Raw genomic sequence first — 25,939 nt, 5'->3', positions numbered from 1 at the left:
CATCCCACTTACGTAAACATCTCACTGTCTTCAATTGTTGCAAGCCAGAAGCTGTAGGAGTTGGCGTAATAGTTACAGGTTCCTCGACCGTGACATTCGATGAACGGAGCGCTTCGGAACTCCTCCAAGCAGGAACCGGGAGAGGCCAGAGCCTGACCCGAACCCTCAGCACCTGCACTAGTGTGCTACACAAACACACACATATACAGAGTTTGATCAGGGGAGTCATATGGGTAGCCTTTATGCTTTTGACCTGTTAGGGCCACTGTAGGTCTCGTGTGTTATTTTTTTGTGGCATCACTATGCGCAATTTTCAACAATTCTCAGAAACTTCGTAATTGGCTACCAAGATGACAGACAGGGATAATGGCGTGAAGATCTAAAGGAGGCTAAGACTGATGTTTGGGCAATATGTTATGTAATATTTGGATTGATTTTTCATCGACTTTTGACTGAAGTGTTTGCTTTTCACTCATAAACAGCACAGACACAGACAGACTTTCATGTTGGTGCAAACTAAGCTTCTCAAACAAATCTTCGTCGAAAATCCTAAATCTGAAGCTATACATTCACAGTTGGTCACTGGTTTGAATCTGTCGAAATGTCCTTGGGCAAGATACAACCTGAGTTTGCTACCAGTGGGCCTGTTAGCACCTAGCATGCAGCTGCCCATTGTTGTAAGAATGCGTGCTTGATGTGAGGCTTTGTAAAACATTTTAGGCGCCGTAGATAAAAGCACTATATAATTGCACTCCATTTACTATTAACACATTCAAACCCAAAAAATTAAATAATAAAAAATAAATATGTTTTTTAATACTTTGTCCTGTGTTCTTTTTATGCTAGAGCATACAGAAGACTCTGAGCTGAAGAGGTCGCTTAAAGCAATGGCAGTTATTACAAAAAATGGCCAACAGGTGGCAGCAGAAGCTAAGAGATCAGCCAGGGCCATGTTGCAATAACCTCTTTTTGACAGTGTTTTCAACCGGATTGTGCATAATGATGAAAGTTAGCTATATTCTAATGCTAATTGCTGCAAAATAGAAACAGATACAAATATACTTTTTTTCCTGATGAAATAAGAGACTCTAATCTTTCTTTTGGTAGCTTCCATGTTTTTATAACAATAGAACACCATATTCAGCCTTGCAAAATCAGTCAAAATCCAGTAAAACAGCCGGGAGCAAAGGGGGTCGCTTCAGTGAAAAAGTCTGGGAGGGAATGAGTTAAATTCCAAATTGAACATTTCTTCGTCTTTCAACATTTACCGTGCTGCCATGATAAAAATCCAACAAAATTGTTAGTGTCTCACCATGACGAAAGAGTAGCCGATCCACAGAGAGTCCCAACCGTTAGGACACGGCGGGATCATAATGGTCTGACTGTGAACCGCGATCACCATGGCCGGAGCTTCACACACTGCACACCTTTAAAAAAGTGCACGAGAAGGATCAAATGTTAGCTACAAGTGTGACGATAGCGCTGAATAACTTGATAGACACTATAAACACAAACCTGCTGATGAAGGGTTTGATGCTTTCGCCGGTAATTGGCGCCATACTCATGGGCATGGGCTCTGGCGAGGTGAGCCAATATGAGTAGTCATTACGAGAAGCGAAGTTGCAGACGTTGTTGATATTGCAGAACAAGAAGGGCATCGGGCTGAACTTTCTTAAACAGCTGCCTGCTGTACCTGGAAACCCGAGGGATAACGCGTTCCTTAAAAAGCTCCTTGACGTCCATCTTTTTTTTTTCTAAGTGTAAGATTCTCACCGAGATCCTGCCCATGGGAGCGTTCATTGCCTTGAACGTAGAGCAACGAGTATCCATCATATATGGGCGAGGTGCCCTCTGGACAAAATGGAACCTCCACTGTTTGGCTGTGCCGAGTCACTAGGAAACCGTGATCCATAGAGGAGGGGCCGGGTGGTCCCACTTGACCAGGAACACCATCAGGTCCTGTTGGGCCAGGATACCCTCTGGGTCCTAAAAACAGGATTTGTTAGTGTTTTTTTTTTCTTTTAATGGATTATGTGGACTTCTGACCTTGAGGCCCAGGTAGACCAGCATCGCCTTTGGATCCTGGCTGACCGTGATACCCAGGGAGGCCATCTTCTCCTTTTGGCCCTGGAATACCTGTCAGACCTGGGAAAATCAAGAAAATGTGAAGGCAAAACGATTAAAGCGAGAAGGGAGCTTAATAACTAGGAATGATTATTAGACTAAAATTCCTTGACTCATTGCCTCAAGCTGTGATAGTAAACAATCAATTCCACACATAAAACCGAAATCCTTTTAATTTTTTTCTGAACGAGCTCAGTATTGTTCATTCTGTAATTTTAGCGATTCGACATGTCATCATCATTGCTCTCTCTCTTTTTATTATTATTATTTTAAATATTTTGTATGTGCGTGAGTATGTGCATGTTCGTGTGTGTGAGTGTATGTGTGCGTGCGTGTGAGTGTGTACTAATTGATTCACCTAAAACCTATTAAAAATCCCATACCGTTCATCTAAACCGAATACTTCAGAATCCAGCTAGTCGTGAGGTTTTCAGGAGACCAGAGGAAGGATCAAACAAAAGAAAGGAAAGTGAAATCCAGCACCAACTAGACATCACATACTACCCACCGGGTTACAAACCAGAATCTTTCACCAACCCTAGAAACATCTAAATTCCAACAAATTAGGGAGACCTCAAGAGACCAAAGGAGAGACTGAGGAAAGGAAGGAAGGATAGATGAAGCAGAGTGAGATCCACAGACATCCACTTCCACCGATTCAACGACCAGAGGAAGAAGCAGATTGTGTTTGAATTTCGATAGATTCTGGTGTGGTGGATCTGGCATGCATGAAAACCTCCACCAAAGAGGGGAGCCGTCGACCCCGGCCAGGAGAGAGCAAGCACAACCCCCCAGGCCACGACAGCGCCAAGGCACAACCCCCGGACCCCGCAGGGGCCACCGGCCGGAGAGCAAACCCAGGAGCCGAATTCCTAATCAATTGATTTTTCATTGTTACCTTGTAGTCCTTTCTGTCCTGGGAACCCAGATGGCCCCTGTGGTCCTGGTAAGCCTGTGATTCCCGGTTGACCAATGTCTCCTTTGATGAAGGTGTGTGGACCAGGGGGACCGGGCAGACCAACATTACCTGAAATAAAATAGAATGTTGTTTTGTGTTACGTAGATCTATCAAGTCCTATAACTGGTGGCTGATGTGTCCTCTTACCCTTATCTCCTTGGAATCCTCTGTCTCCAAGTTCTCCTTTAAATCCAAAGTCGCCTTGAAGTCCCTTGGTACCTAGATATCCATAATAACAACAACAGAAGAACGCCATTAGCACATGGTGTCTTAAGAGTGGACGTGGACAAAGATCAATTTTTATCCACCTGTGAAACCGGGAACCCCATGAAGTCCCCTCTCTCCTTTGGGTCCATGAACACCTGGAAGACCAGCTGGCCCCTGGTCACAAAAATACAAGCATACTTATGAACTTGCTAGATCTTAACTCGCAGACTATGTATCAATGGCCTTGTTACGTACGGGAAATCCAGATGTTCCAGAGTCACCCTTTTGGCCAAACTCTCCCTGGAAACCGGGAGGACCCTGGTCTCCTTTGTCTCCCTTGTAGCCATCTCGTCCTGGCACACCAGAAGGTCCCGGAGCGCCAATGATTCCTGTTACATAAAGAAATCAGATAGCATTTTTTTTCTGGTACAATACAATCAGACTTGTCAGATACCCTCCTTGTAAATAGTAAATAGTTGTAAATTGTGGCATACCTGATTCTCCAGGTTGCCCTATTTCTCCCTGATTTCCTTTAGGGCCCTCTAGAGAGAATCCTGACGGCCCAATTTCTCCTGGTTCACCTTGGCGTCCCTCAAAGCCGGGAAGTCCTTTGTCACCTTTGATACCAGGCACACCGGGATAGCCTGGGCCGCCCGGGAAGCCGGGACTACCTCTATCACCTGGACAAGCCACACAGGAGATATTTTCATTATTAAACTCCTTTGAAATTTGTTGAATTTTGAATTAGTAATGGAGGCAAATCTCACCTTTGATACCTAGCTCCCCTGGAGGTCCAGCAATACTAAGTCCAGGTAGACCTGCAGAACACAGTTGACTTCAAAATCATAATACATATGATCCAGGTTTGGGATGGAAATCTTTTTTAACTGGTACTGCAAAAAAGTGTATAATATTGAAAATCATTGTATGCTACCAACCAGGATCTCCTCTCTCCCCTGAAGACCCAGGGATGCCATCAACACCCGCTTCTCCCTTCTCTCCAGGTGTACCAGGAGCTCCTGGAAAGCCACTCTCGCCTGTTAGAGAACAAGTTCAAACAAGATTTGTTACAGAGCACTACATAAGCAGAATCAACATATTATTTGTAAATTGGTCAGTAATTGCAGGCCTCAATCTGTAGCCCCAAATAAACCTCCTTACCCGGGCGACCATCATGACCAGCTTCTCCTGCAGACCCTTGCAGCCCAGGGACACCCTTCTCACCAGGTATTCCTGGCTGGCCTACATTGGATTGTATGGTTACATATCGTGGGTCATGCTATCCCTGGATGTTTGTGAATGGGTATGCTGACACAAAAGTGAAATCTGACCTGGAGTGCCAAATATTCCTTTGTCTCCCTTAGATCCTTGCAGTCCTGGCATGCCGGGTGTTCCCATATGACCCTTCAAACCCTTCACTCCTCCTGGTCCTGGGAATCCTGGTTGGCCGGCTTGGCCCTAGAAGAAAATGATCAAGAAAGTCATGCTTAACTCATTGAAGCCTAAAAACGTATATATACTTTTTTTTTAATGTTTTTTTTATGCTAGAGCATGGAGAAGGATTTGATTCAACTTCTTACATGAAGAGGTCGCTTCTAGCAATGGTAGTCATTACAAAAAAACGGCCAGCAGGTGGCAGCAAAGTATAAGAGATCAGCCTGAGCCATGTTGCAACAAGCTCTTTTTGCCAATGTTTTCAACAGGTTTGTGAGTAATGATGAAACTTAACTATATTCCAATGCTAATTGCTGCAAAACAGAAACAGATACAAATGTACTTTTTTCCTGATGAAAGTAGAGACTCCAATTTTTCTTTTGGTAGGTTCCACCAATAAATGTGTGGCTGATTTTCATATATTATTTCTCACTATTAAAAAAAAAGCAACACTGACGGCACTAATATAAGGTAAATGTAACAGGTAGGAATACAGCTAAAGTTACAAAAGACAGTCAAGGCTTTGAACTTATTATTTTTATTATAACTTATTATCATTAATATGTACATGCCTATATTGGAGCAAGACTCTTTTGGGGGAAAGCATGCTCAATCAACATAAAAAAATGAAAAATAAAAAACTTAGGATTACCCTTTCTCCTGGAATTCCTGGGAGACCAATACCTGGCTCACCAGGTGTTCCACGCTCTCCTTTATCTCCATCTGTTCCTCTGAAACCAGCATGGCCTGGTGTACCTATATTTCCTTTAAGACCCTTTGAACCAACTGGACCTGCACATAACAGGTAAAAAAAATTGATTAAATTAAAGTGTACTTTTCCATTCTTGAACTTGTCTCACGTACTCAAATGTAGACAATCAACATTTGCATTTTTGTTTACCTGGTATTCCCATCTCGCCTGCACTCCCCTTTTGTCCATGAGGGCCCATACTGCCAGGTTCTCCAGGAACGCCAGCATCTCCTTTCTTACCTGAGACACATTGATAAAATACAAACAACATTTAGTAGAACTACAAGTTTCTCCACTGAGGTAGAGTTAAATGCATTTGGTTCTTTGATATATTTTTTTCACGTTAAATGTTTGCACCTGGCTGTCCGGGTAAACCAGGTTCTCCATTTTTTCCTGGCATTCCAGGGTCTCCAGGTAAACCGCGAAAGCCTTTCTGTCCTGTTATTCCAGGGTTTCCTGATGAGACAGACAACTTTTTACAGTGTTGTTAAATTAGACTGTATATCACTTTGATGGATTTGTTGGAATCTGTGCACGAGAGTGAGACTTGAATGGACTTTGATGTTTCATTGGTTTCGCACCTGGATCTCCAAAGTTTCCCTTCTCCCCTTTCATGTGCTCCATTTCGATTTTACTCATGTTCCCCGGAGGCCCCTGTAGACCCGTCTCTCCCCTCTCTCCTTTAAGTCCAGAGTTTCCCTCTTGTCCTCGCAAACCAGTAAGACCGGGATCACCTGAGAATGAGAGATTTAATGGGGGTCTTTCCGTCATGTTGTTGTAGACGTCTACTGACTACTACTCAGAGAGTAGGACCCTCATCCCAGGTCTATTGACGTTGATAGAACTGGATGCGCAAGAATATGGACTGACCCCAAAAACAAAGAGTCATGTGTTTTGGAATCATAATAGGGCTCCACCCAGCTCCAGATCAACAACAGTCACCTGTCTAGGGGTTGTTCCAATGGCCATGTCACAGAATGGCTACTAATCCCATTTCTCATACTATTTTTCACAGAAACACTTCTATTAAGACTACTTAAGACAACGATTTTGCAGGGTAGTCAGATAATAATTGCAGCGAGGCCTCACTCTGCGAGAGACTGATATGCTGATGAAAAGCAGACTTTATCTAAGTAATTGATTCATTACCTCTCAAACCTTGATTTCCAGGTAAACCGTGTGGTCCGGGAAATCCTGGCAACCCTGGAGTACCTATGACCCCCATTTCACCTTTTGTGCCTGGTCAGACATTGAGGGAAATTATTATAAAGAAGGTTCCAGAGAATTCCTTGACATGTTGCTACAAATAGTGAAGACACTGATGGATGTATTGACAAGGTACAAAAAAAGAACCTACGTGAAATCTTTTTTTTGTTTTTTACCTTGATCTCCTATTAGTCCATCCCTTCCTGGCAAGCCTGATGGTCCTGGCAGTCCTTTTCCACCAGGGACTCCTGGGAATCCAGTGAGTCCTTTTTCTCCTTGAGGCCCTGGCATGCCAACGCCGGGAGGACCTGGATAGCCCCTCTCTCCTTTTTCACCTACCCTTCCTACAAAGAATTGCAGAAAGTAAATGAAACAAAAAAGGTAAATATACAATACAAATATACTTAATTTTGTGGTTACAACTAATCCATTGCAACCAACTGTGTAAAAAGACCTGCATGACTTGTTCTTACCAAATGGACCGGGCTCTCCAGGTTGTCCATGTGGTCCCGGGACCCCTGGCAAGCCCTTTCCTGGAGCACCAGGTAACCCTACCACTCCAGCAGGTCCAGGAGGTCCAATGTTACCTAAGACCAAATGAAAATATGTTTATAGTTTCGTCTTTCAACTAGATGCCATTGACTTGATCATCAACTGATCAATTATACCTTTGACTCCCTGAAATCCTTGTTGTCCTGTCAAGCCTTCTTGCCCAGGAATACCAGGAAATCCAGAGTTACCTTTTTCTCCAGGGAAGCCAATACTTCCTGGAGGACCCTGCAAACCTTTATGGCCAGGGAGCCCCATTCCTGGTTCACCCTGTCACACAGATAGGACACATTGTTAATACTTGTTTAGACACACAAAATAAATGGTGAGAAACAAGATACTTAAGGATTCTGCTGTTTTTCTGCCAAAGAAATACGCACTTTTTGTCCCTGTGTACCAGGTTGTCCAGAGATACCGTCCTGTCCAGCTCTTCCTGTCTCTCCTGGCAATCCCGGAGCTCCTGGAATTCCACTGATTCCTAGAAATATGAATAATATTTGTCTTGTATTTATTGTCATCTTTGTGGCCCTATTAAATTTATTGAAGACAAAAAAAAAAAAATAGTGTCATTATGTGCTAATTTACCTTTTGCTCCAGTTGGGCCTGGAAATCCAATTCCTGGTGGTCCTTGATCACCTTTCTGTCCAGGAAAACCTGGTATTCCTGAGTCTCCTTGGAGACCCGTTGCACCTACAGCCAACAACATGGTCTGGTCAAATGAATGCATTTTTTTCCACATAAAGTCAGTCCATTCGTTCAATAAGTCCTAAATCAACTTCATTAGACTGGCAAAAGATGAGGAATTAAAGGATTAAAGTGTCAGTTCACCTTGAGTTCCATCTCTGCCAGGCTCTCCTCGTGGTCCAGGGATACCCTGTGGTCCGGGAGTGCTAACACCTTGACCTGGCTCACCTTTTTCACCTGGTAAATTATACATGAACGTGAGAACCCTGGACCAATTTTAAGGTTAGTTAGTGTTAGTGTTGATGTCTTACCAGGTGCTCCAGGTGATCCGTGAATGCCAGCCCTACCCTCACTTCCCTTGTCTCCAGACACTCCAGGTCGGCCATAGCCTGGCAGACCTGGGGGACCCCTCTCACCAGGGGGGCCTGTAAGACCAGGGTCCCCAATTGATCCGCGATCACCTTTGATGATCCCTTGGCCCTGAAAGCAAGGTGGACCAAAATAATGAAGACTTCAATAACACCTACTTAAACAATTTAAACGACACAATACATACAGGTTCTCCCTTGTGGCCAGGAACACCCGGAAAGCCATCCCTCCCTGGGATGCCATCCAGGCCTGGTTGTCCAGGTGAACCACCAGGACCGGGAAAACCCTTGTCTCCTTTCAAATCCGGAGCAATGAATATGTCTCCGGGCTCTCCAACCGAACCAGGGGCTCCAATCAAACCAGGAATGCCATTGATGCCCTATGTACAGGTTGAGGTATAAGAATTTAAGAAATATAAACAGTAGTTACTGTATGAACATTTGTTGATGCTACTTACAGGTCTTCCAGGAGTTCCTGGGAGTCCAGAATGACCCTTGTCTCCCTTGCCTCCAACTGGACCAGGAGGACCTGAAGACAAATAAGAGGTACTTCAGTGGGGGTGCATGAAAATGAGAATGCTGGTGGACAAAGGCTTGTTGATTGGTCACCAATCACAGGGCATCTATAGAGACAGACAGCCATTCACACACACATTCCGTGTGTAAAATTAACATTTACCAGAGTTAATTGAGTCTCTAGTGTAAATGTTGTATAACTCAATGTAGTGCTAAAGAGTGTTTGAGGGATAGTTGATTTTCTACCACAGTAAATAAACACTGCTGAGAGTCATGTTTTCTTTTCCTGGAGTTATTTAACTGGTGGCCAGAATTGTATTAACACTGTTCAGTGTTAATTCTTTACTCAGTCTTGAGTTAATTTTACACTGAAACGTTAACACTGAAAGAGTTACTTTAACATCAATTCTGATAAGGACCAAATACATTCTGATACAGTGTTAAATGTAACTCTTTAAGTGTTAAATTGACACGGCGAAATTTGCTGTGTTGTCACTAAATGAGAATCAATCCCACAATGTGTGAACCGCTACAGTGCTATTGACCTTTTCTATAACATAACACCACTTTTACTTACCCCGCTCCCCTTTAAGGCCTTGGGGGCCAGGTAATCCCGCAGGTCCGAACCCATCACACAAGACACAAGTGTCTCCTTTGTCACCTGTTTGGATTCACATAAAAAAATACCATAGAAATACAGTATAGCATAGAAGCAATAGAATTGTCAAATTTGGTTGTTCAAACCTTTCTGTCCCAATTCTCCTTGAAGTCCTGGAGGTCCGGGTGGTCCAAGGGCGCCTTTTGCATTGGGGCATTCATTAGGGTCAACTGTGGGCACACACACAAAATCCATGAAATGGGAAATTTAAACGATCTATAGTAAAACATTTTGCGTAGAAATCAATCCGCAGTGAGAGCAAGTCTAAAGCCAAAGCATACCGGGTAATCCTGGAAGCCCAGGGGGTCCTTCTGTGCCCGGTAGCCCAGGGGGTCCAACTAGAGACTCTCCTTCAGCACCCCTGTCTCCTTTCTGACCCACATCCCCCCTTTGGCCGGTCTCTCCACGAGGTCCTTCAACATAGCGACCTGAAGTCCAAGAGAACGTGTGTTACACAAATGTGTGTGCACGTGTTTGTGTGACTGTGTTTCCATAAGCAAGCACGTCGTTGTCTTACCTGGTGGGCCTGCTTCTCCCTGAGGTCCAAGAAAACCTTTAGGAATAGAACGCGATGGAGACTAAACATCAGTCAAGGGAGCTGATATACTGTATCGTTTATTTAGCAGAGTATCTGTGTGTCTTGTACATGTTTGGCATTAATTACCCTTTTCTCCTTGTAACCCAGGGAGACCACGGAGACCAGGGGGACCAGGGGCACCGCTTACCTATAGACCCCAATAAGAGGACTTCACAAACTACAATTCCCACTCGCTTCATTAATCTTATTAGCATCCTAAACATGCTCTAACTTGAGTTCTATATAGCTGATTCATCCGGTGATTTCTTAAAGGGATGCTTGACTCGTTGAGCCATTTTCAGCTGTAAAAAGTTTATATTTTGTCCAGAATTAATTACTTCATTATTTTTCCTGTACAATTAATACCTTTAAAAACAATATTTTCCACTTGCTGTCGACTGAAGATGACATCACCTGTGCTGAGGAAGTAGGTAACGACCAGTCATGGCTCACCTGTTTTCTGGGTTTGGATAGCAAACTGAGCCATGATTGGTCATTACCTGTTTCCTGAGCACTGGTGATGTCATCTTCAGTCGACAGCAAGTGGCTAAATTAGTTTTTAAAGGTATTAATTGTGCATGAAAAATAATTAAGGTATGACATTAATTATAGACAAATTATCTTCTTACTGTTGAAAAATGCTCAATTAGTCAAGTATCTCTTTAATATTACTTTTGTTTTCTTAGCTTTATAGGAGAAGTCAGTTCAAACTGGACTCGAAGAAACAGCCAATCAGTGAAAATGGGTAATGATAATAGTGAGCAGAAAAAAATGCTGCAATTATATTGTGTCTTTGACTGTGCTGAAACACACTGCAAGAATAATATGCAAAATAATACTAATATGGATAATGCATGAATCTTTTAATAATTCAATTATTGGTCAATAAAGAGTAACTAAGAAAAAGGGGGAAAAAACATTACATACATATCCAGGAGGCCCTCTTTCTCCTTTTTCACCCTAGAGACAAAACAAAAGATTCTAATCAAAATGTTGAATAAATATATAAAATGATTTATTTTTATTTTTATGCATTTCTTACCTGAGTTCCCGGGTATCCAAAATTTCCGGGGAAGCCTTTTTCTCCCTGTGTGACAGATTGATTTTAATTATATATTTGGTCATAATATTAAACAAATAATCAAGAAACAATGTTAATAGTTTTATTATCTCACACTTCATCATTTTATACTGCCTGCAAAACGCTCACTCTTGAAATGCAGCATCTTATTTACTTGGTTTTGGGGGCGACAATAAAAAAAAGTGTACCTTTTCTCAGAAGCGCAACTGAGTGAGTTTTGGGGTGTTTTGGTTGGGACCCCAAAAGTGCATTTTCCCAAGATACACACACTTGATAGATTTTTTTTTCTTTCTCTTTTTTCTAATTTTTTAAAAACTTTTTTAATTTTACCTTTCGCCCTTCGTCTCCTTCCTTGCCAGGCTTGCCCTAAAATAAAGAAGAAGAAAAAAAAACACTGATTGGTATGACAAGGTAAAAGAGGTTTTAAAAAAAAACCCTGTATAATACAATAAGCTTATATTACCATTCATTAGTTTTTTTAGCCACTTACTATAGGTCCCGGTGGGCCCGGGTCACCCTTCACGCCATTCAGAGATATATTGCAATAGCCCTGTAGAGCAAATCGCATTTTCAAAGGATTATTTTTCATGTTATTGTATATGGTAAGCATTAAGAGCAAAACGAACTAACTTTAACTCCTCTGTCCCCTTTTGGTCCTCTGTTTCCCTTTGGAGACAGAAACAGTACACGGTAAGAAAGCAGAAGAAGAAATGTACCTTCTGAGTTTCATGCGACAAAGGCAACATTTTTCAGAGACATGAGTGAGTAAGCACCGGTGGTCCTATAAACTCCGTGCCTGGACCTTCCACACCGGGTGAAGGGGGTCCAGGAGGGCCGGGTGGGCCTCTGAAGCCCCGCTCGCCCTGCACAGAAACGTCATCAACACCGGACAATCCATTAGGTACATCTGTACCAGTATTGAACATAATAAAAACATGACTAAATCTATAAGCACATTAATAAAAAGACACATAGATAAATTGGAATATGATTTATTTTTATACTATTATTATTAAATTCAAATAATTTGTATTTCTTTTACAGATTTACTGAGATGGAATAAAATTGAGTCCTCCGTGTGTTATAGGTTAAATTAAGCACTTGGATGAAAGAAAGAAAAAGGAAAAAAGGAATGTAAATTACATGACAATGAAACAACATGCAGGTGCTTCTCGCTGATTCTGCAATCACACCAATAATAATAACGAGTTCAATGACAAAAACTCACCTTATCTCCTTTCTCACTCTCGAAAGACAACTTGTCATCCTGTCAGAGAGCAAAAAAAAATGTTTCAATCAATATAGTGTAGCTCAAATAACTAACAAAGAGGACGATGCTTGATTTGTTTTCCTATGCTGGGTTTGACCTTTTCTCCAGGGGGGCCTGGGGGACCAGCATCACCCTATCAAATGCAACAATAATGCTATTAGCTTTCCACTACCATAGATTTATTGGATTTAAAAAAGATTTTTTTGGGGGGGATAACTCACTTTGGGTCCAATGTAACCTCGAGGTCCTGAAGGACCAATAGGCCCAGGCGGTCCGTTTGATCCCTGAGAAACACAGTGTGTGATGAAAAACTTTTTTAGTCAGATGTTCATGCTGTACACACAAAATACGCACAGGAAGTCCAGGTGTGCCCGGGAAGCCTCGGTCTCCTCGAAGGGGAATAATGCCAATCACACCGCCAGGATCACCCTGCAAGAGTCCAAACATTGTAACTGTGGTATTTATTTCATCCAAATGTTGCATAGAGTTTGGCATTAAACATGTTTGTATAAAATGTTGGTATAATTCCAGCAAACCTTAATTCCAGGAAACCCCGAAATGCCCTGAAACATGAGGAAAGAGCAATGGTCAGTTTAATTATTTATTTATTTATTTATTTATTTATTTATTTATTTATTTATTTGTTTATTTATTTATTTAATTGTTTAATTATGTAATTATTTAATTATTTAAATATTTAAATATTGAATTATTGAATTATTGATTTTTTAAATTTGTAATTTTTTTAATTTGTAAATTAAAAAAATTTTTAATTTTTAATTTTTAAATTTTTAAATTTTTAAATTTTTAAATTTTTAAATTTTTAAATTTTTAAATTTTTTAATTTTTTAATTTTTTAATTTTTTAATTTTTTAATTTTTTATTTATTTATTCATTCAAGATGGCTTTTTATAAGATGGAATAATGTCAGCAGGTCAGTGTGAGTACTTACAGGAGGTCCTTGATGACCATCAAAACCAGGAACACCATCTCTTCCTCTGTCTCCCTAAAACACATACGACATTGTCAGAAAGGGTATATTTCATTTTAAAAAAAATTAAAAAGACACAAAAACTGATATACTTTTTGTGTAATACTTATATTAAAAGTTTGGGGGGGGGGGGAAATGAAAGTTCCCATCAATCATTTAAAGGGGGAGTGTGCAATTAAAAAAAAGACAACTGAAATACACTCATGTAATACCTCAAACACTCACGCACACAATAGTCAAACACTCTTACACGCACTAGTCACATGCTCTCAAACTCAACAGTTTAACCTTCTCACACAAACTTGTCATATACTCTCACACCTATCAGTCACACATTCTCACACACAATAGTAAAACGCTCTCACACGCTTTAGTCAAACGTTCTCACACCCACTAGTCAAACGCTCCCTTGCACATTAGTCAAACAGTCTCACACACAAGCTAAACACTTTCACACATTAGTCAAACACTCTCTTACGCATTAGTCAAACATTCTCACACACACTTGTCACTAACGCTCTCACATGCATTAGTCAAATACTCTCACACACACACTAGTAAAACACAAATTAGCCAAACCCTTTCTTTCTTATTAGTTAAACATTTTCACACACGTTAGTCAAACGCTCTCACACACTTCAGTCAAACGTTCTCACACGATAGTCAAACACTCTCAAACTCACTAGTCACATGCTCCCAAACCAGCAGTTTAACCTTCTCACACAAACTTGTCAAATACACTCACAAATATCAGTCACACATTCTCACACCCGATAGTAAAACACTTTCACACACTATAGTCAAACCCTCGCAAACACACTAGTCAAACACTCTCACACAAATTAGCCAAACTTTCTTTCGCATTAGTCAAACATTTTTACACACATTAATCAAACGCTCTCACACACTTTGGTCAAACGTTCTCACATACACTAGTCAAACGATCTCACACTCACTAGTCAAACACTCTCTTCCACACTGGTCAAAAGCTCTCACACTCAAGTTAAACGCTTTCACACATGAGTCAAACACTCTCACCCTCATTAGTCAAACGCTCTCACACACACTAGTCACTAACGCTTTCACATGCATTAGTCAAATGCTCTCACACTCACACTAGTCAAACACAAATTAGCCAAACCCTTTCTTTCACATTAGTCAAACATTTTCACACACATTAGTCAAACACTCTCACGCACACTAGTCAAACACACAATTGCACTAGTCAAAAACTCTCACATGCGTTAATCAAACACTCACACATTAGTCAAAGGCTCTCACACTACAAGTCAAACGTTATCACACACATTTGTCAAACACTCTCATACACATTATTCAAATGTTTTCATTCACATTAGTCAATCTCTCTAACACACACTAGTCAAACACTATCACACGCTATTCAAACGCTCTCACATACACTAGTCAAATGTTCTCACTCTCATTGGTCAAATTCTCTCACACACACTAGTCACTAATGCTCTCAAATGCACAAACAGCCATCACTGAAAAGTGTGCAAATTCATAAATAATTCATTTTCAAAAATTTGAGAAATCTGGGGGGGTGATGGTTTACCAATCGTACAAGAATCTTACTTTAGTCCCATTGCATCCTGGGATACCTGGCGCACCAGATGGACCATCATTTCCATTGATACCCTGTAAAAGAACAGCAAAATGAATGACCCTTTCCCTTTAAAATAAAAAATAAAATGAAATGAAAAACAAAGTGGTACGTACCGGTAATCCAGGATTTCCTGGGAAACCTGGAAGACCAGCAGGACCCTACAAGTAGAGCACACCAACATTACTTCTCATTGACATTTTCCACTGCAGAACAATATGGCAAATTTTTCCCAAAATACTTACCCGAACTCCTTTCATTCCAGGGGCGCCAAACTGTCCTGGGTCTCCCTGAATGACAAATAATACACACAAACAAATAATTCACAAAACTGACATCATCATCACCATCATTGTATTAGAATGACAACTTGACAATTTGTTTTTCAGTGGCAATATGTGAGTGCATATGCTGACCTTAGGCCCAATTGGCCCGGGCGGCCCCTCGTGTCCCTGCATTCCTGGGAAACCCATGTTACCTTGAAGACCAGGGAGGCCACGCTCACCCTAAAAAGTTACAATTGTACACAAATCAATCAATCCATATGCACAGAATATAGCACTTTTCATCATAATGACGCTGTCATAGTGTTAGTTAAAAAATTAACAAATTAAAATGAAAAAAAAAAAGACTCAAGCATGCGCAATTGAAATGTTGCATTCAGTGAGATAAAATTGAATAGAATAGAATAGAATAGGCCTTTATTTGCCCCCAACAAGAAGTTAAAGCAAATAAAATGTAATAAAAAATAAAGGAAAATGTTACATTATGTAAAATTATTTATAAATATTATACATTTAAAATAATGACTAAATAGAATTTCGGTTAAAAGCTGTGAAATTATGCCTGGTAAAATAAAGAATGACTGTGTATATATTATTAGTGTTTTTAACCAAGTTTAATTTATAAGCTACAAAAACACTTTTTTTTAACGGCATTGGGCAAACACATCCATCCATGTAATCCATTATTATCTGAATCGCTTAAAAAAATAAAAAATGCTGCTGTATTTCCACTAACTGCCACAAGGGGGAGGCATTGCACAATGATTCAAGTCTTGCTCTCGCTTGTACAGTCACGTTTATAAATTGAAAACTTGGCTGTACTTTATGTTGTGACATCTTTCTCACATTGTAACAAAATCTCTCCCAATACGCTTAGCACTTGACTTGCATCTGTTGTGTTAAATGTTATGTTGAGTATTATTCAGTCTTGGGAATCATCATGCAGTTGCCACAACAACAGTTTGTTGAGCAATATTGGACACTGAATCATCTTTAGGAACTTGGTGGACCACACCAGTCACCTGTTGTTGTTTCTCTAAAATCTTTGAGTACACTAACGTCAGCCAATAACACGCAGGGAATCAGGAAGTTGTATGGAATTGATTTAAGGCATAAATTGCCAATTTTAAACTTTTTAAAATATTTGTATTTTATTTTATCATAAACCAAAATAATGTATGTATTGTACGTTGGGGCAAGTCATCCACTCATCCACTGTCATTCCCACTGAGTAAACAGTACACGACTTCCTAACTACTGTACAACTGTTTCATATCCACATAACGGAGCAGAAAAATTGCATGAAATTGCAGTGAAGTCAGCCAACGTGATAAGAGTTGTTACCTTGGCTCCCTTCGCACCACTGCAGTCACATTTTCCACATGATGTCCCACAGCCCTGGGAAAGAACAAGAAGAGAAAGGTCCCAATTGTGTCTCATTTGGTGTTCACTTGCTTAGGCCACTCAGAGAGTCATGAAATCATGTGTAGCTTTGTGTTTAAAAAAAATAAGGGGAAAAAAGAAGAAAAAAAAGATAATATTTTGAAATCAATAAATCAGTTGTTAATAAATAAATTAATTAATTAGTTAATAATAAAAAGAGAGTTTTGTTTTTTTTACAAAGTAAAAATGCGTCTTTATGTCGAGTGAGGGTCACAGGGTGACAAAAAGTTTAAAAACATTGTTGTAAATATGATGAGCTGTATGACAAATCTCTCTCATTGTGCTTGTCGACGTCATGCGGGACATGACCACAGCTGGTCCCAGCGCCTTCCCTCCACCCTCTCCCCAGCTTCCTCTCCTCAGGGGTCTCGAGAGGCTGAGTCCTGAGAACCAGCATGTACCGCCTCATCCATCCCCCGAGCATCTTTCTTCCCTCCATTGTGCAGCTGTTGCTGGACTCACGTGCCAGGCGAACAGCCAAAATTCTGTCAGGGGCTCGCAGTGCTGGTCTGGACGCGCTCGGCGAGTCTTGAGGAAAAGACCACAAGAAACGTCTCGCTCGTTCTCACAGCGGCGACAAATTAACAGCTCGGCCACAAATGTGAATTCTACACGCTGAATTTGAAACTTCACTTCCTGTCCAGACAGAGCTGGATTTGCCCGCTTTCCTCTTTAGACGCAATCATCCAACACAAGTGTCAAAAGTTTGACCTGGTTGAAACACTTACAGGCTTCAAACCCAAACTGGAATCCAAATGTGAAACCCTAACTCCGGATTGAAACACTACTTTGAAACCCTCATTTGAAACCCTTATATTTACAGTTTTAAAAAAACGAACCCATAGTTTGACACCCTAATTGGAAACCCTGACTTGAAACTATAACCTATAGGCTTCAAACCCTAACTCGATTCCCTAAATTGAAACTGTTACCTGGGCTTGAGACCTCAGTAATCTCAGGATCAAAACACTAATTTGAGACCTCAACACAAGGATTGAAACCCTAATTTGAAACCGTAAACCCAGTCTTGAAATCTTAACTTGAAACTCTAACCCAACTTTGAAACCCTCATTTGAAACCCTAGCACTTGCTTAAAATCTTAATTTGAAAACCTAACCTAGGCTTGAAACTCTCATTTGAAACTATAACCCTTGTTTGAAACCTTCATTTTTAACTCTTGGCCCGGCTTAAAACATTTTATTTTAAACCCTATGACTAGTTTAACCCTAGTTTGATACCCTGATTTGATAACCCAAATTGACACTTTGACACAAGCTTCAAACTCTAACTGGAATCCCTAACTTAAAACCCTAACTCGGGTTTGAAACCCATATTTGAATCCCGTACCTTTGCTTGAAACCATCATTTGAAACCATAACACTTGTTTAAAACCTTAGGATGACACCTAATTTGAAAACTTAACCTCGGCTTGAAACCCTTATATGGTTAGAAAACTCTCATTTGAAACCTTAACACTTGTTTAAAACCCTAAAACAGACTTGAAACACTGATTTGATATCTTTGCTTAACCTTAACCGAAATTTAAAATCCTAATTCTAAACTTTAAGCCTTGTTTGAAAGCTTAGCCCTGGTTGGAAACTAAGCTCGATATTTTCACCTTTTTTTTTTAGAACATTAACCCTGGGTCGAAACCCAATTTCTGGCCTCACCTTGACTTCAAACCCACATTTCAAAGACGAGCATGAAACTATATCCCAGGCTTTAAGAACGACATCAATTAATCTTAAATCGTTAACCTTGTTTAAAACCCTGTCCCTATCCCAAACCCTAATTTGATTCATTCTTACCCACAATGGTTGGTGCTACTTTGCATTCCTGATTCTTAAGGCAAGTTCAAGGTTCAAGGAGATCTTTCCCACATAATAATAAGCAGACACTACGCTCCACAACAGGCCTAATACACAATAAGTGAAGCAATATGTGGTTACACCGCCGTCTGAATATCATGAGATTCTCACTCGCCCTATCCCACTCTCTCACCCCCATTTTGAACACGTGTGGCCCGCAAAGGTGCGTCATTTCCTCCTCAACACCTTTCACTCCATCTCAACTCCCTCCCAAAGAAACACCTGCTTCACATCAGGTCGGTGTGTTAAAAAGTGTGGACGGGGAGCGTATGCGCTGAAAATGAGCCACATGTGTGATTGATCATGAAAATAAAATTGCGGCTCGCGGCAATCAGAGCTCCCGGCGTTGGATTAACATGATTCTTTTTTTAGGGGGCCGCGAGAGAGAACATGCGTGCCGATCATCAGCATCACTCACATTTAAATCACAGCTGCACCGTTAAGCACATTGCAGCGCCTGAAAGCGATGAAAAGCACCCCTTGCGGATATCAGCCAGCAGGAAAGGAGGCCTATCATTGACAATTTCATCGTAGTATTTTACCACAGTTATTGGTTCTAATGAAAAATGTTTTATGAGTAATATGCATAGTAAATGTGTTTTCTCTTTAAACCCCACCGTAAACGTCATCTTTACCAACGCCCAGTTTGCTTTGCTCTTGTCATGTACATGTCACAGCAGAGGTCACCACTTGTTGTTTTGTTTCTTCCGAAACTAAATATTTATAGAGTGGTAAAGTTTTCCTGAAGATTTGATATTTAATGTACCTAAAGAAGGGTCCGCTGAGTGTATAACTGAATAACGGAAATCCGCAATATAGAAATGGGATGCTTGACTCATTGAGCCATTTTCAGCAAAAACAAGTTCATATTTTGTCCAGATTGAATTTGATAACTGCATTTTTTTTCTTGTACAATTAATAACTTTAAAAACTATTTTTTTCACTCACTGTCAACTGAAGATGACATCACTTGTGCTAAGGAAGTAGGTAACTTGTTTTCTGGGTTTGGTCAGCAAACTGATCCATGATTGGTCGTTACCCACTTCTTCAGCACAGGTAATGTCATCTTCAGCCAACAGCGAGTGGGAAAAAAAATAGTATTTTAAGGTATTAATTGTACATGAAAAATAACGAAGTTACCAAATTCATTCTGGACAAAATATTCACTTTTTACTGCTGAAATTCAAGAATCCTCAGCAAAAAAATCGAGTGAGCTGAAACGCTGTACTTCCTGTTTTCAATCTTCGTCTTTAGTCCAATTTACACAGTGTCAAACTAAAATACTAAAATGCGCCATCTAGTGGTCGACTGTGGAATCACACCTACCCTCCCATAATTGGGAGGCAGGACAAAATAGTTACGAGTACTTTACACAGTTTGAACAATTGTTTGGAAATCCCAAACTTAGACTTATCAGAAAAGACGTGCCCGAAATTCCAGATGGTCCACAGAACAAACACAGGAAGCAGACGGTGTTACTTTTGTGCCTGATGAGTCATGGAGTGCGCGTCTGCAACCTCACGCGTCTCCAGATGAAGTATGTCATGCCTAAATCGGGACGCCTCTGTGAAGAAGCAATAAGGTGTCTTCTGGGTGCCGTTTGTTTACTGAGGATGGAGCACATTCCGACTTTGACCCAAAATGGCAGCAAAAGGCCAAATTTACACCGAGGTGTGCGCCGGCACGTAACACGGTCAGGAATGTGTGCGCGAAGAGGCTCAGCAGGACTCTCAGAATAAACATGACATCATCGGATATACATGTCTGCCACTGCCAGTGACGTGAGCTTGTCTAATGGTTCGAGATGTTTGGGGGGAAAAGGACAGCGATATTAATACAATGACGTGTGGAAAGCAAGTCTGAGGGTTTGGAAGCGTTGGATAAGCGGGCCCCCGGCAGGAATTTAGGAAACACGCTCCCCAATGGCCACTTGAAGAACATGTGCCTTAAAGTCTATGCAAGCAGTCTATAGCATAATAATGCTGCTTTGATTACTATCAAGTGGAAATAAGTCATTAGCACATGAAAACACTTCTTTTTTTTTTTACTTTATTAATCAATTCTGACAACAACTGTGTTGTTGTCTTCCTTTTGGTTGAATGTAGAGACCAAAAAAAAAAAAAACATCTGGCCAATGTCATCCACAGAATTTTCCCTCGCCGTATCTCCTGCATTCTGAACATCCTGCAAGTTCCAAAGTGAATCCACCACGGGATTGTATTGTACGCCAAGAGCCCAAAAAAAGTATGTATGCCACACAAAAACACACAAAAAGGATAGATTAAAGGACTAAATGATGAATTGAAATAAATAGCTGTAGTTTGAAGGAGGCATCAAATTGAGTGGAAGTTTCATTTTTCCTTCGTGGAACAAAAAAGTCTACAGCAATTTTCTCAAACTTATATTAATATAGGAGCCACCTAAACCCAAATTTGATCGAAAGTGAGCCCGACCAATATGTCCATAGCCTAATAAACCAAAAAAATCTATATATATTTCCTGGGTTTTTTTTCTAACTAATTGCAGAGTAATCATCAGATCCTGAGTAAACAAATTTCAGAATGTTATTTAAGTTAATTTGGGTGAAAAACAGCAGTTTGTATTCTGGCCTCACCGGCTCAATGAACCCCCTGACAGGCCGGTTCTGGCCCACGTGCTGTATGTTTGACACCCCTGCTTTTTTCTCCTCTGGAAAATCAAACAGGTGGTAGCAAATTGTAGCTGAACTTTGACGTTTTTATTTTATTTTAATTTGTATAGGCGGCGTGGCTCAGTGATAGAGCGATCGTCTCCTAACCCAGAGGTTGTGGGTGTGATCCCATGCCACTGTGACCACGTTGAAGTATCCTTGAGCAAGATACTGAACTTCCATTTGCTCCTGATGATGTCATCAGTAGGTGGGTGAGTATGCAAAGCACTTTGAGGGCCTTGTAAGATGGAAAAGCGCTATATAAGGGAAGTACCGTTTCTTTGTAAGCTTCCATTAATTCTAACCAACAGCCCAGTTATGAAGAAGATGGAAGACTGTTGTCACGTGTACTGAACAGCTAGCACTTGCCGGAAATTCCTGCAAAATCTGGCCTCTTGGCAAACTCCCTGACCAGTTTTTCTGTCACTATTGTGCCATTTTTTTCTCTACATGGTGATGATTGTTTTATATCACAAGAATGTAGCATTTGGACAGCGGTGTGTAGACTTTTTTTTTATATCCACTGCAGACTTCTGTACTTAATTGAGAGTATTCTTACTTTTAATTGTTGGAAGCACACTGATCAAAATAGTCTGTCCAATTGTAATGCCCCCTCCTTAGCAAACCAGGAAGTAGGTACTAACAATTGGATTGGAAAATAAACGAAACTATCTCATTCCTGAACTTAAAAAAACAAAAAAAACACGCAGTTAACAGTTCAGCCTTGGTGGAGGTCTGTTTGAGCATCAATGTAAGTCATTCCTTGACATCAAACACTAAGTTGGTCTTTTAGCATCTTTGACTTCACTGCTTTGCTTTTACAGCCTAACATTTTACAAGCATTTTCCGGCAACTTTGTGTTGATTCTTTTTTTCTTCTGGAGAGCTCAGTATTGTTCATTCGGTAATTTTACCGATTTGACATGTCATTATCATTGCTCTTTTTTAATTTTTTTTATTATTAATTTTTATTTTGTATGTGGGTGAGTATGTGCATGTGCGTGTGTGTGTGTGTGTGTGTGTGTGTGTTATGTGTGTGCATGTGTGCGTGCGTGTGAATGTGTACTCATTAGTTCACCTAAAACCTATTCAAAATCCCATACCGTTCACCTAAACCGAATACTTCAGAATCCAGCAAGAGTCGTGAGGTTGTCAGGAGACCCGAGGAAGGATCAAAGAAAAGAAAGGAAAGTGAAATCCAGCACCGACCAGACATTACCTACTCCCCATCGGGTCACCAATCAGAGTCTTTCACCAACCCCAGAAACATCTAAATTCCAACAAATTAGGGAGACCTTTTTGTTGATTCTAAATAACCTTCGCACGCTCCACTTTTGGTTTGGCATGACATGGCCTTCAACATTGCCAGCACACACACTCACACACAAAAAACAAAAACAAATTTAGCGTCAAGGTTGAAGGAAACTGCGCAGGCCTACAAATGTCAAAACATAAACAGACACATTTTGTAACAGCTTGTCTGCTGTATCTATTGCCAAAGATAACCTCGAAGTTATTTTTACACTTAAGAATGACAGTTTCGTTTGTATTTCTTTTGTTAGGCTATTTAAGTTGACTTCCCCAACTAATAATAAAAGAACATTGCTATTACATTAAACGTGTCCTTGAACGTTCACATGTGTATGCTCTTGTGAGGTCCACTGAAATAATTGATGGAAGTCATTCAAGCTCCCGTTTTTCCCAAATCCGCGACAGACTGCACGTTTCATGTTTACGTGTATTGAGCGCACTCGTTTATGGGCCATCAAGCAGGCTCGCGCTGGCTTAACCTTGGAAGCCACCCAATAAAGATAAGCTCGCTGCGGTAAACCGCACATCATGGCTTCCATACGGAGTCAGCTGGGATCACCCTCACTGCATCCGTGTCGGAAATGAAGCAGGACTCGAGTCGGGGTAATCGGGTTTGCTGTTTCAGTGGCGGGGCGGGTGGGGGAGGGGGTTCTTCAAAGGAAACATACAAGTGTGAGAAGTCAGGTAGTATGTTTTTTTTTTGTTTTTTTAAGTTGGCTGCTGGGAGATTCTTGACCTTCTCTGGTTCTGACAGGTTAGGATGAGGGGATTTTTCTGTCCAACTGCCATACTTGGAAGACCTGGTACAAATCGTTCTGTAAACAGCAGGAACGTGTGTGTGGGGGGGGGGGGGGGGGGGGGGGGAGCGAGAGAGCTGGAATGCTGTGATGTGCAAGAGTGATGATGTCATAACCTTAAAGTCTCTTCTTAGCTACATTCTTTTAAAGCGCAGAAGCATTCAGGCATCACTAGCTTCTTGTTTTAATGGGCTTCTTTGACAGCAGACTTTTTGACAGTAAATATTACGGAACTGAGCAAAAAAGCAAAACAAACTTGGGGGCCTTTTACACAACATTGATGGTAACAGGCGGCCTTCGCCTAAATCATAAAAAAAAAACACAGTATATCCAATGAACATAATAGTTTTTTACAACAACACTTACCTATATTTACAATTTAAAAGTTACTAGTGGATACATTTTTAATGATTGTAGTAAAAAAATTAACAAAAAAATTGCGGGTTGTGGCTTGGCCATCCACTTAAATAAGCGCTCCAGCAAGCCGCAGCACGGAGCCTCCGCTCGTTGTTCCATCTGAACACTTGCGGTAACTTTCACGTGCCTGTAGCGAAATCATGACGGCAATATTTCATCAGCGGTGGAAATACAAAATGTTTGTAGTCTGTATATATATTGTGCATTTTTGACAATGACGCTGACTGGCTGTCAGGCGTCTGGTTGTCTTGCTGGTAAAGGTGGAAATAGTTATTTTATCTATATGTGAAAGCTTCTGTGCGTCTCACGATTCGATCCGATTCAATTCCGATTTCTGGATGTGCGATTCGATCCGGCATCGATTTTCGATTTTTGCTTCAATTTATTGATGTTCAAGGAATTGTAATGATCTACTCCAGTCTGACTCGCTAATGCTACCTAGTGCGCTACTCGCAGCACTTTTATCACTCAAAAGAACGGCTCCACGCTGCAAAAAAAAACTACTTTTGTTGGAATAACTTGATCGTGACTTTTTCCTTCTACTCTCTAACAGTGTATCAGACCGCGTGAAACCACACTGCCCCTAAGTGGCCAAATTGGGTATAACATGAACAGCGCTCCCAATAAAGGCATACACAAAAAAAGGGAAGACAGTATAAAATAATTCAAATAAAATCGATTTTGGGACATTTAAAATCGATTCTGAATCGTACGAAATGAGAATCTTAGACAGCACCAATTCACAGACAGGGGATTTAAAATAGAGAAGTGTTTACTTTCATTTGAAGTGAAAGGCAACAAGGTGCCTATTAGAGCAGAAGAGCTAGTAATCTGCAGCACATTACAATGACAAGTCTACTTGAGTAAATTTTCTGAGCCATTCTACCAAAACTGCTCAATTCAGAGTTAAAAAAAATAATACTAGCATGTTTTTTTGTTGCTGTCGCATATACGTACAGTATGCGCCATTTTTAGGCGGCTGGCGCATGGACCTAATGGTGAGGATTTGGATCAAGGTGCAGATTTGTGTACAGGTGTGAATAACTGGAATTATTGGAATCTTAATCATAGGCTGCTAACTAATAAACAGATGGACGTAAATTATTTCTACTCCATTGAGAGGCTTTATACAAACAAAATCTTGAAAACCCCTTGCTCCGAAACTTCAACCCATATTCACATTCTATATGTTTCTTTATGGAATCTCCATTCCTTTGATCGAAGGCTTTCTACTTGATCACAAATGACAGGCGTACACAGTAGTAACACATCAACATGCCAGAAGACACCAAGCTGAATCCTATTTTACGCAACTCCAGAGCCTCTAAACTAAAAACAGATCCGATTTGCTGAGAACCACTTGATGCAAAACATGTCCTGCTTCAGGCTGCGTCCACTACAAGCAATCAGTCCCATCTGTAACCAAAAGCAGATGCACGGAGATGTTCTCGCACACCGAGGCCCTAAGTAAAGCAGGAAAAAAATAAAAGCAGCGCGCATGAGTCGAAACACACGTGCATGGGATGTAAACATGAGAGAAAGGCAAATGAATGCCAGACATTGTGAAATGCTCTCAGATCAAATGCACTGTACTACCCTCGTGTAGGTCTACTACATACCATGCAAGAGTGTCAAATGCACAGAAAGCTGTGGACAAAGTTAACAAATACTTTTTCTTTGATTGTTTGTTGATCAGGGCAATATTTATTGCTACCTATCATTAGGTCCGAGGTGCAAGCTTTTTCATTTGAAGGCCACATAGAGACAAATGGAAGCGTTGAAATTATTTTTGAATTGAAGTTATTAAACACATTGAAATCAACCAACAAGCAATAATATATTTTAGTTGTATTGAAAAACTTTCTATTAAAAATGATAAGACAAATAGTTGAGTATTTTCAAGATTTTGGGGTGGCCTCTGCCCCGGATGCCACTAGACTCGATCTACCCCTGCACTGAACAGTGACCAAATCCTATTTCCACATTCAGACCAAAACAACACTGTAAAAAATAATTCATAAAATAACCAGATTTTGACGTTTATTTTGTATTTTTTGAAAGATTTTTACTATATTTTAAAAATATGCTTCAATTTTCAAAAATAGACTGTGATCTTATACACTGAATGTAAAA

The 25,939-nt window shown here is 40.5% G+C and overlaps 1 protein-coding gene across 1 annotated transcript in view; it reads right to left on the bottom strand.

Moving 5' to 3' along the window:
- col4a1 (collagen, type IV, alpha 1) overlaps nt 1-25,939 on the bottom strand; it is a 38,529-nt gene that overhangs the window by 2,059 nt on the left and 10,531 nt on the right. Inside the window, exons 2-51 of the mRNA XM_086091610.1 lie at nt 16,627-16,680; nt 15,415-15,504; nt 15,244-15,288; nt 15,115-15,159; nt 14,971-15,033; nt 13,336-13,389; nt 12,920-12,946; nt 12,738-12,812; nt 12,605-12,667; nt 12,481-12,516; nt 12,342-12,380; nt 11,887-11,976; nt 11,744-11,779; nt 11,604-11,663; nt 11,444-11,479; nt 11,075-11,119; nt 10,960-10,992; nt 10,120-10,180; nt 9,973-10,008; nt 9,737-9,883; nt 9,542-9,625; nt 9,375-9,458; nt 8,740-8,810; nt 8,470-8,661; nt 8,225-8,393; nt 8,058-8,150; nt 7,815-7,919; nt 7,610-7,707; nt 7,349-7,499; nt 7,154-7,267; nt 6,857-7,024; nt 6,624-6,713; nt 6,056-6,208; nt 5,832-5,930; nt 5,625-5,714; nt 5,376-5,515; nt 4,621-4,747; nt 4,451-4,531; nt 4,228-4,326; nt 4,057-4,107; nt 3,784-3,969; nt 3,545-3,678; nt 3,391-3,463; nt 3,230-3,301; nt 3,023-3,151; nt 2,047-2,145; nt 1,774-1,986; nt 1,516-1,693; nt 1,313-1,427; nt 13-185 (exon numbers count right to left, since the gene is read on the bottom strand). Coding sequence (XP_085947736.1) covers nt 13-185; nt 1,313-1,427; nt 1,516-1,693; nt 1,774-1,986; nt 2,047-2,145; nt 3,023-3,151; nt 3,230-3,301; nt 3,391-3,463; nt 3,545-3,678; nt 3,784-3,969; nt 4,057-4,107; nt 4,228-4,326; nt 4,451-4,531; nt 4,621-4,747; nt 5,376-5,515; nt 5,625-5,714; nt 5,832-5,930; nt 6,056-6,208; nt 6,624-6,713; nt 6,857-7,024; nt 7,154-7,267; nt 7,349-7,499; nt 7,610-7,707; nt 7,815-7,919; nt 8,058-8,150; nt 8,225-8,393; nt 8,470-8,661; nt 8,740-8,810; nt 9,375-9,458; nt 9,542-9,625; nt 9,737-9,883; nt 9,973-10,008; nt 10,120-10,180; nt 10,960-10,992; nt 11,075-11,119; nt 11,444-11,479; nt 11,604-11,663; nt 11,744-11,779; nt 11,887-11,976; nt 12,342-12,380; nt 12,481-12,516; nt 12,605-12,667; nt 12,738-12,812; nt 12,920-12,946; nt 13,336-13,389; nt 14,971-15,033; nt 15,115-15,159; nt 15,244-15,288; nt 15,415-15,504; nt 16,627-16,680 — 4,766 coding nt within the window. The remainder of the gene's footprint in view (nt 1-12; nt 186-1,312; nt 1,428-1,515; nt 1,694-1,773; nt 1,987-2,046; nt 2,146-3,022; nt 3,152-3,229; nt 3,302-3,390; nt 3,464-3,544; nt 3,679-3,783; nt 3,970-4,056; nt 4,108-4,227; nt 4,327-4,450; nt 4,532-4,620; nt 4,748-5,375; nt 5,516-5,624; nt 5,715-5,831; nt 5,931-6,055; nt 6,209-6,623; nt 6,714-6,856; nt 7,025-7,153; nt 7,268-7,348; nt 7,500-7,609; nt 7,708-7,814; nt 7,920-8,057; nt 8,151-8,224; nt 8,394-8,469; nt 8,662-8,739; nt 8,811-9,374; nt 9,459-9,541; nt 9,626-9,736; nt 9,884-9,972; nt 10,009-10,119; nt 10,181-10,959; nt 10,993-11,074; nt 11,120-11,443; nt 11,480-11,603; nt 11,664-11,743; nt 11,780-11,886; nt 11,977-12,341; nt 12,381-12,480; nt 12,517-12,604; nt 12,668-12,737; nt 12,813-12,919; nt 12,947-13,335; nt 13,390-14,970; nt 15,034-15,114; nt 15,160-15,243; nt 15,289-15,414; nt 15,505-16,626; nt 16,681-25,939) is intronic.

This window comes from Leptonotus elevatus, chromosome 12 (assembly GCF_054856555.1).
Source record: "Leptonotus elevatus isolate MCC_2025b chromosome 12, RoL_Lele_1.0, whole genome shotgun sequence".
Classification (NCBI taxonomy): Eukaryota; Metazoa; Chordata; class Actinopteri; order Syngnathiformes; family Syngnathidae; genus Leptonotus; species Leptonotus elevatus.
This window is presented reverse-complemented; position numbering and strand designations above follow the sequence as displayed.